General features: G+C 41.4%; 1 protein-coding gene across 1 annotated transcript in view; it reads left to right on the forward strand.

Moving 5' to 3' along the window:
* Window positions 1-9,744, forward strand: part of fasn (fatty acid synthase) — an 82,819-nt gene that overhangs the window by 9,865 nt on the left and 63,210 nt on the right. The window contains exons 4-12 of the mRNA XM_037691551.1: window positions 527-700; window positions 3,455-3,655; window positions 3,790-3,912; window positions 4,429-4,544; window positions 4,704-4,838; window positions 6,278-6,737; window positions 6,820-7,007; window positions 7,848-8,037; window positions 9,237-9,331. Of these exons, the coding sequence (XP_037547479.1) occupies window positions 527-700; window positions 3,455-3,655; window positions 3,790-3,912; window positions 4,429-4,544; window positions 4,704-4,838; window positions 6,278-6,737; window positions 6,820-7,007; window positions 7,848-8,037; window positions 9,237-9,331 (1,682 nt within the window). The remainder of the gene's footprint in view (window positions 1-526; window positions 701-3,454; window positions 3,656-3,789; window positions 3,913-4,428; window positions 4,545-4,703; window positions 4,839-6,277; window positions 6,738-6,819; window positions 7,008-7,847; window positions 8,038-9,236; window positions 9,332-9,744) is intronic.

Here is a 9,744-nt window from a genome sequence, read left to right on the forward strand (position 1 = left end):
CTACGGTCCTGCGCACAGTATACTGTGTACTTGTACTACGGTCCTGCACACAGTAAACTCCTCTTTACGTGAAAACCTTTGAGAAGTGTCCTGTATGCAGGAAAAAGCTCTTGAATGTGTGGGTTTGGTATATTCCTGCTTTAATTCCTGCCTTAAGCTGCGAGTGCCTCTCTTCTTAAAGCCTGATGAGGAGGATGAGGACAAGAACGAGGAAGATCTACTCCAGCTGCTCCTGAAGAGTCTTCCACTCAGTAGCTTGGACATTTCAAGCAGTCCACAAGATGGCCGATTGACAACATTTGCATATAGTAAACTTTGTACACAGTGCAGTATACTTGTTAAATTACATTTTTTATTTTTGGCCTTTATTGTAAAGGTTGTGGACAACCAACATTTGGGAGGAAACCAGATTAAGAGGTTGTCCGCTGGACAACCTGGAATATTTCTTTGTCTACCCCTGTGAGAAAATGTGTTACCAGAAATGTGTGGTCCAAGAGAGATTGTGAAAAGAATTGTTTGCAAACAGGTCTGACGCTGAGCATGCTGCGGGGCAGCAAGACTGGCGTCTACATCGGAGTGAGTGGCTCAGAGGCTGGTGAGGCCTTCAGCAGGGATCCAGAGGAGCTGCTGGGCTACAGTATGACTGGCTGCCAACGGGCCATGCTGGCCAACAGACTGTCCTACTTTTTTGACTTCAAAGGTATGTATACACGGAGTACACTTGTTGTCTTGTTTGTCTAACGTGTGTTAGGGTTAACCGTTGCCTTCAATTTGAACGTTTTAATACCAATTTACAAGGGAAGGAATCAATTGAAAGATCTGTAGTTGGTCACACACATGTGATATGCTATCCATAGATTAAAGCCTAAAATGGTAAATAGACTACTTGTATAGTACCTGTACTGACTGCTGGTGGATTCAAACTCTCCCATTGGAGGACAACCACTCAGCCACAGCTGCCATGCTAAAACTGAGCTCACACTCTCCTATAAGACAGTAACATACAACACAAACATGCTTTAGGCATCGGTGTCAAACTTTACGGACTGAAAGTCTCTGAAATGTCAAATGATGCCATTAAACTACAGAAGATGAGAGTACAACATACCATACCATACCATACCAATTTATTTATAGAGCACTTAAAACAGCAACAAGGCCAACCAAAGTGCTGTACAAAAGAACCAAACATGCACAGCAGACAGGAAAACATAAAATAGAAATACAGATACAAATAGCAGCAGAAGCTAACTAAAATCGCCAACAGAGTAGAGAACAGACCGGACCAAAACAAATCACACTGTGTTAAAGGCAAGCGAATAGAAGTGGGTCTTCAAGCGAGACTTAAAGACCGAGAGTGTGGGAGCCTGCCGGACACTCAGTGGCAACTCATTCCACAGTCGTGGACCTGCAACAGAGAAAGCCCTGTCACCTCTGAGCTTACGACGGGTTTCTGGGACTGAGAGAAGCATCTGGTTTGCTGACCTCAGAGAGCGCGGTGGGACATATGGCTGCAGAAGATCAGTGAGATAGGATGGGGCGGAACTGTTCAGTGATTTAAAAACATACATGAGAATTTTGACATGGATCCGAAGGTGAATGGGTAGCCAGTGCAGGGAGGCCAAAACTGGCGTGATGTGCTCTCTATAGCCTGTACCAGTTAAAAATCGGGCTGCAGCATTTTGGACCAGTTGTAGACGAGCAATGGAGGACTGACTGATTCCAAACAGAAGTGAATTGCAGTAATCAAGCCTAGATGTTATGAAGGCGTGGATCACTGTCTCAAGGTTCTTGGAGAGTATAGGCTTCAGCTTAGACAGCCGTCTCAGCTGAAAAAAACAGGATTTGACCATCATGTTTACGTGACTGTTGAGTTTTAAGGACGGGTCCATTATCACCCCCAGATTAGTCACCTTTTGTTTCTCTAGCGGGGCTAGAGAGAAAAGGTCAATGTCATGGTTCATGAGTGAGCCACTGGGATGGAACAGCATGACTTCGGACTTCTTCTCATTGAAGCTTAAGAAGTTTAAAGCCATCCAGTCCCGGATGTCAGCCAGGCAGTCAAGAAGAGGCTGAATAGAGCGTGTGCCTCTGTGCCTCAGGGGGAAGTAAATTTGGCAATCATCGGCGTAGAAATGAAAGGGTATGTCATGTTTGCGGAAGATAGCACCTAGTGGCAGCAGGTATAAAGAAAAGAGAAGGGGACCGAGGATGGACCCCTGCGGTACCCCCCACTGGAGCGCTGTCGATGCCGAACTAAAATCTTTGATATTGACACAGAAGGTTCTGTCAGAGAGGTGGGACCCAAACCATTTAAGGGCTGACCCTGTGATGCCCACCCACTGCTCCAGTCTAGAAATGAGGATCTTGTGGTCGATGGTGTCAAAAGCAGATGGCAGATGTAAGGTCCAATAGGACAAGCAGCACAGAATCACCTGCGTCTGTGGAAATGAAAATGTCATTAAAAACCTTCAGTAGAGCAGTTTCAGTGCTATGGAGAGATTTGAAGCCAGATTGGAATAACTCTAGGATAGCGTGATCCCCCAAAAACTCTTTCAATTGAGACTCCACAATTTTTTCCAGTAGTTTAGAGGTGAATGGGAGTCTGGAGACAGGCCGGAAGTTGGACATGACTGAGGGGTCAAGGTTAGGTTTTTTCAGGAGGGGCTGGACAGCAGCATGTTTAAGTCTTTGGCACCACACCTGAGGGTCAGTGTGTACTGACACATCTGTCAGTGGTTCAAATGTATAACATTTACTTTGCCATCAGTCTCTCATTACACTTTTTTTTACGTAGTTTTATGATTATTTGCAAACTCAAAAGGTGAACGCTGCAGCCTGCAGTATTGTAATAATTCACGAGGAATAACTGCGCAATGGGAAACTGATAGCAGTGTAAAGAAATGTTCACATGAATCACTGGGAAAGACTGGAGTTGGTTTAAAGCTGCTCCATTCAGACTGGTTTTTCCTGGTGTTAGCTCTTCATACTGGCCAAAATGAAATTTATTTATCCATTCAAAAGCTATCTGCTACAGGTAAGATGTTCATTGTTCATAATGTTTCCATGGAGGCCCTTTTTAACGATCTGAACTTTCCCTTTAAAAGCAAAGTGGACTTTCACTGCACATAAATTTAATCCTATTTCAGTGTGCAGTGTTGCCTGATAATCAGGTTTGGCTGAACTTGAATTATTTTAATTAGTTTCTTTCAGGGATAAACAAAACCTCATTCATTCATTCATTCATTCATTCAATCATTTATTCAACAAACCCAATAGAGATGAACTCCCAGTTGCATCGTTGGTACCTACTACACAATACCATGTACTGTAAATGTATCGTGTGTTTATAGAACCCAAGTTCTAGAAATGTATTTTAGTATTGTTAGCAGTGACAAACTGAAAGTTTTTTTTAGTTTTGAATCATTAAATTTTTTATTTATTTTTCCCCCAGGCCCTAGCTTGACGATAGACACAGCCTGCTCCTCCAGCTTGTTGGCTTTAGAAAATGCCTTCCATGCAATCCAGCAGGGCCATATTGATGCTGCTCTGGTAGGGGGGGTCAACTTGCTGCTGAAGCCAAATACCTCAGTTCAGTTCATGAAACTGGGAATGCTCAGTCCTGAGGGAACCTGCAAGTCCTTTGATGCATCAGGTAAAATAAATTGTATTTGATCCACAATGCTTGACATTTGTTTATTATAAATTAAAAAAAGATACATTTTTATAAATTCTGAGTGTGTGGTATATGTGTGCGGTTACTGTAATACTTGTTAAATTTTTGATCAGGGAACGGATACTGCCGCTCTGAAGCAGCAGTAGCAGTGCTGCTGACGAAGCGATCCGTGACCAGAAGAGTGTACGCCACCATAATTAATGCAGGCAGCAATACTGATGGATACAAAGAGCAAGGTAGGCAGACACTTGGGTTGCTCATCTCTGGTCTGTGGCCGTGTGTCAAGACACAAGGATTTAATTTATTAAAGATACACAAGCACCAAAACCCAATACGACATGATTCAACTGTGATCTCATCACAACATAATTCAACTTGTAATCATGATACAATTCAGCCTTTAGTAATGATGATTAAAGGCTGAATCACATCATGATTAGAGGTTGAACTGTGCCATTAATAAAGTTATCAACAAATAAACAGCAAAACAGACAAATGAACCTATTTCAATTATTGAGACTAATTATTTATTACTTAATAAGAAATTGCCTGCTAAAACGAGTCTTATTAACTCTTACACTTTCACAAAACGTGACTCAACAAAACTCCTGGTACAAACGTAATAAAACTGCCAGCAGCAGATGTATTCATGCACAACATTTCTTTCTGAAACTAGTTTATCTCCATAATTGTTGTGAGCACATTTTCTTTTTCTGAATGAGCTTTTCTCCAATGATTGTTTTTATTTTCAGGCGTAACGTTCCCATCAGGTGACGTACAGCAGATGTTGCTTCGTTCTCTCTACGAGGAGTCAAATATCACTCCTGAGCAGGTGGAATACATCGAAGCTCACGGCACCGGAACAAAGGTCTAGTTTCCTAAACACGACTGTTATCCACTTCACCTCATACATACTATTGATGTCAGAACTTATGTCATTTATTTATTTCTAAATGTAAAAGTTCTCTGTACTTGTGCATCTAGGTACTCACCAGGATTATCTTATTCATCTCGTCTGTGTTAACAGGTTGGGGACCCACAGGAAGTGAATGGTATTGTCAGTGTCTTCTGCCAGTCAAGGAAAGAGCCCTTGCTTATTGGCTCCACCAAGTCCAACATGGGCCATCCAGAACCAGCTTCTGGACTGGCAGCCCTGGCAAAGGTAAGATGAACAGCAAGCAAGTTTTTTATTTATTTTTTATACCCTTTTTTAGATTACATCTGCTTTCAGTCATTTTCAGAAAACCTTTTTTTTTTTTCACATTTTTCAGATGATAATTTCATAATGGATTCTAAATCTTAACTTGTGGTAACACTTTATATCCAAAAACAAAAAGCTCTTCCTTCAAAGGTCCAACTATTTTGACTTCTAGTTGATATCTATAGTGACAACTATTCCAGGCCCTGAATGACTGAGAATCTACACTGGCTTGATCAAGTCAGTAGCAACAAATCCTAGAGAAATGTCATCGTCTTCAAAACTGAAAGCTGCTGAAATGTTTCATCACTAAACTGTTGATGTGAGTTAAATTTGAACAGCTGATGAATGCAGGAAAATAAAAGTGGAAAACAGCTGAAACGAGTAGAAAAACATAAATGGAGCAGAAATGAGCTGAATAAGCTAAAATAGGCAGAGATGGGCTGAGAAAATACAAAAAATCTGAAATTGACCATAAATAAATAACTATAAATAAACTGAAATGAACAAATAAAGCTAAAATTAGCCAAAAAAGCAGTAAAAGATTATAAACGGTACAAAGAGTGAAGGATGTGAAGAACACTGCTCCCTTTCAATGACAAAAACATGGCAGACAAAGCTAAATATTTCAAAAAATAAAAATTGCACAAATACTAAAAGTTGTAGCAGGAATGTCCTGAATGAGCCGAACGTTTTGATGTTTAATTTTTTACAATAGCTCATAACAAGCGGAATGAGTTACACTGCGAAACTTGTACTGAACAAAAAAGGATCTTGTGTGTTTTATAATTTAAAAGTGTTCACACAACTAGTGAAAATATACATTACTGGAAATTGAAATGGATGGATTTTTTTGGATAATTTGGATTTATAGCTTGAAACTGGTAGTTTGAGTTTACTGTATTTGGGGCGAGAGCTTCTTCTCAGACCTGCTTCTTTTTTTAGATAAATGATTTTTTGTGAAACACGTACAAGTTCAGGTTTGGTTTATTTGTCATATGCAAATCAACACAAGGTCAACAATGCAATGAAATGCTGAGGACGAGAAGAACCGTCTCAACTCGCCAAAACAACAACGACAAGAAATGCCAAAGCATGCAGCAAAACACAAACACACAAACACAGCGCCAAGGATGAAAAGAAATGCATCTGCAGTGAGGTTCTTTCAGCAGCATGGCTCTGTTAGCGGCATGGTCTTGTCAGCAGGGCCCGTTAGCAGCTTGATGGTAATAACGACCGCAACAGCTGCAGCTGATTACCGATGACTGCAGTAATCTTTAAAAAATAAATAAATACAAAATCAGTGTGCTGTTTAGAACAACAGTAGAATTTGTACAAATAGTTTAATTTTTTTATGTTTCACATATGACGACCCTTGACCACTGTTTTCATCTCTCACTCAGGTGTTACTTTCTTTGGAGCGAGGTGTTTGGGCTCCTAACCTGCACTACCATGATCCCAATCCAGACATTCCTGCCTTGACCAACGGCCAAGTTCAAGTTGTCGACCGACCCCTTCCTGTCCGAGGAGGCATCGTGGGGGTCAACTCTTTTGGTTTTGGAGGCTCGAACGTTCACATCATTCTTCGTCCTGCTGAGAAACCAGCTAGCTCAAATTCACCACGGGTGGTTCCCAAAGTGCTTCAAGCCTGCGGCCGAACGGAGGCCGCAGTGAACGCCATACTGCAAAAAGGAAAGGAGCACTCCACTGACGACAGCTTCCTGTCTCTGCTGAATGGAGTGGCAGGAGCTCCCACTGCCAGCATGCCCTACAGGGGCTACGCTCTTATTGGCTCTCAGAGTGACATCACAGAGGTGCAGATGGGGCAGGCTTCAGCCAGACCTCTTTGGTACATCTGTTCAGGTAACTCACGACACACAAAGGAGACTTTTCAGTGCCGTTTAGTCGGGTTCAGATATGTAAACGGGTGACTGTGTATTTACAGGCATGGGAACACAGTGGGCAGGTATGGGCCGCAGTCTCATGCAGCTTCCAGACTTTAAGGAGTCCATTCTGCGGTCAGATGCTGCTCTGAAGGACACAGGCCTGGTTGTGTCTCGTCTGCTCAACGAGGCTGATGATGCAACGTTTGAGGACACTGTTCACGCCTTTGTTGGCCTCGCTGCCATACAGGTAGAAACAAATACAACATGCACAGAAAAAACTAGGTGCCATTTTCTCGTGGAATGTACATTTTGCCTCCGTTTAATGCTCCAAATATTTTGACCAAACCTTGGGCGGGCGCACTTTTTATGGTTTCAAAGTACAAAGACTGGAGTTTAATACAGTTTGAATTTGTAGTTGAAGGAGCCTGCAGGCCCAGAGCAGTCATCAGCACTGCTCACAATGCTTTCATGATCACAGTTTAAACATTGTTTGGGACTTGTATTTACAGTCACTCACTTGATTTTGATAGCAAGAATGTAGAGGCCAAAAGATTTGAGCTTTAAATTATTTAAAGATTTCTGTAGACAAATTATCAAAAAAGTTAAAACCTTACAAGCGTCGGGATGACCCGACTGAACATTGTGGGGTTAAAACCTTACAGTTCACAGAGCACATACTCTTATCTGTAGGTTACAGGGGCATGACCTCTTCAAGTTCAAGTCAAGTTTGTGTCATTCTCGTCACATGTGGTACATGAGGTGGAACAAAATTATGTACACACGGTCCCAGTTACACCTAAAAAATGGCAAAAAAATAAAGTGTAAAAAGTAACAGCATATAAGGATCTAAGATATAAACCAAGATATACGCTAAATAAATGCCAAAGGGTACGCTAAAACATCTAAAGATATACACTGAACACTAATAATGTAAAACAATATGGCGTAACAATAGCAGCCTGAACATGAGTCTAATATGAATTCATATTTTTTAAAGAAATGCTTATCGAGGCTTAACTTCTGTGAGAGTAAACACTCGTTCTGTAATGTGTCAAAGCCTGAGAACTTGTTCTGTCTGTGTTTACAGATCGCTCTGACTGATCTGCTGACAAAAATGGGTCTCCAGCCTGATGGCATCATTGGACACTCAGTGGGAGAGCTGGCCTGTGGATACGCTGATGGTTCCCTCAGCCACAGCGAGGCCATCCTGGCTGCCTACTGGAGGGGTCACTGCATCAAAGAGGCCAAACTCCCTCCAGGAGCAATGGCTGCAGTTGGTGAGTGAGTGGACTGGTTTAGGGCTGCACCGATTTGCAGTTTTCTGGCCGATAACCGATTTCTAAAAAGTCTGACCTGCCGATTCCGATTTTGGCCGGTATTGATTTTGTTTTATAATCGACACTGTCCGGTGTTATAAGGTCACAATGCACCTTCAATTTTCCAATATTATTTTACTGAAAAACATTCCCTTGAACAATATCCTATAAATAATACAGACTTGTTTTAACTGTCCATGAGGTAGTGCTCTGAAACATAAATGAAGTTTAGACTATTGTTGTTAAAACTACAAAAATCTGTCAAATCGGTTTCTCATTCACGTATCGACCGATTTCCCAAAATTAAGGAAATCGGGGCCGATAAATCAGCCGGCTAATTTATCAGTGCACCCCTAGATTGGTTTGTTAGTCTTCACTAGAATTCAACATGCAGTGTTAAGGTATTTGGATCGCAGACTGGGGCAGAATAAAACTACAGCCATAGCAAAAGTTTTTGTCAGTAACACAAGTGTTATTTATGTGGCTTTAAAAGGAAAGTCAGTTTTGAAGTGATGGCCAAATAGTTATTAATAGTACCTCATCATTGTTCAGATCATTACTGTATATGCTTCTCAAGGTTCTCAGTCTGCCAGGAGTTATACAAACTTTTCTAAATAGACACACTGATCAGGTGGACTGATACCTTCAGCAGCCTCAGGATAAACACAGTCCATGTTCAGAGGATTCATGTCGTAAAGTATAAAGGTATATTCATCTAGTAACACAGACAACGTTCTAACTAACTAAACAAATGGTGTCATGCTAAAGTGGAAAAGTTTAATATTAGCCAATGTAGCATTCTTTAACACAAGTATGTCTGTTTGAAATAATGCTCAAATTGGACTGTTGTTGGGCTCACCATTAACTTGGCCTGGACAAAGACATTTAGCCTTTTCTCTATACTTCATACTTTATGACAGATGCCACAGCTGAGGGGTACTAACTGATGACTGTTAGACAAACGATCACTTCAAAAATGACCAGACTATCCCTTTAATTTCTTGCATACTTCTATCTGTAGAACATTTTGCGTGTATTGTTTCAAGGTGATTAAGTCACTGACGGGTACAAAGAGCTAGATGGGAGAAATGCTATTTGAATGAGTATGAGATGTAAATTTAAAATTGTGTTATTTATGATGCATGTGTTGCATTTTCCAGGGCTGACCTGGCAGGAGTGTATAGCTCAGTGTCCCCAGGGAGTCGTTCCAGCCTGCCACAATGCTGAAGATACGGTCACTGTCTCTGGCCCTCAGGTTAGACGTGAAGATATAACTTTCACTGTTGTGGCAAGATGAGGTTGGGTGACGTTTCTTTGCTGGGTGAAGCTCTTCTAGTAATACTTCAAGCCTGGGTGTTCTGATCTCTCATTATTTCTGCCTTGACAAAACTGGGGTTTGTATGGGATTTGAACTCATGACCCTGAAGAGACTGATGAGCTGTATGACTGAAAGGACGGTGTGACCTGGTGTCAGAATGTAGTCCGACACATACTCTGCACGACAGATCTGCAACTGGTGAAGAAATGTCAATCTAATCATTCTGATTTTGGAAACTCTAGGAACCGCGAGTAAACCTGCAGTCTGAGAGCAAAGTGCTCTGTTAGGAAAATATGGAACAATAAGATCTGTAATATAAGATGGAGCTAGGTTGTTGAGAGCTTTGTAGG

The sequence above is a fragment of the Nematolebias whitei genome, chromosome 17, assembly GCF_014905685.2.
Source record: "Nematolebias whitei isolate Nwh7 chromosome 17, NemWhi1, whole genome shotgun sequence".
Lineage (NCBI taxonomy): Eukaryota > Metazoa > Chordata > Actinopteri > Cyprinodontiformes > Rivulidae > Nematolebias > Nematolebias whitei.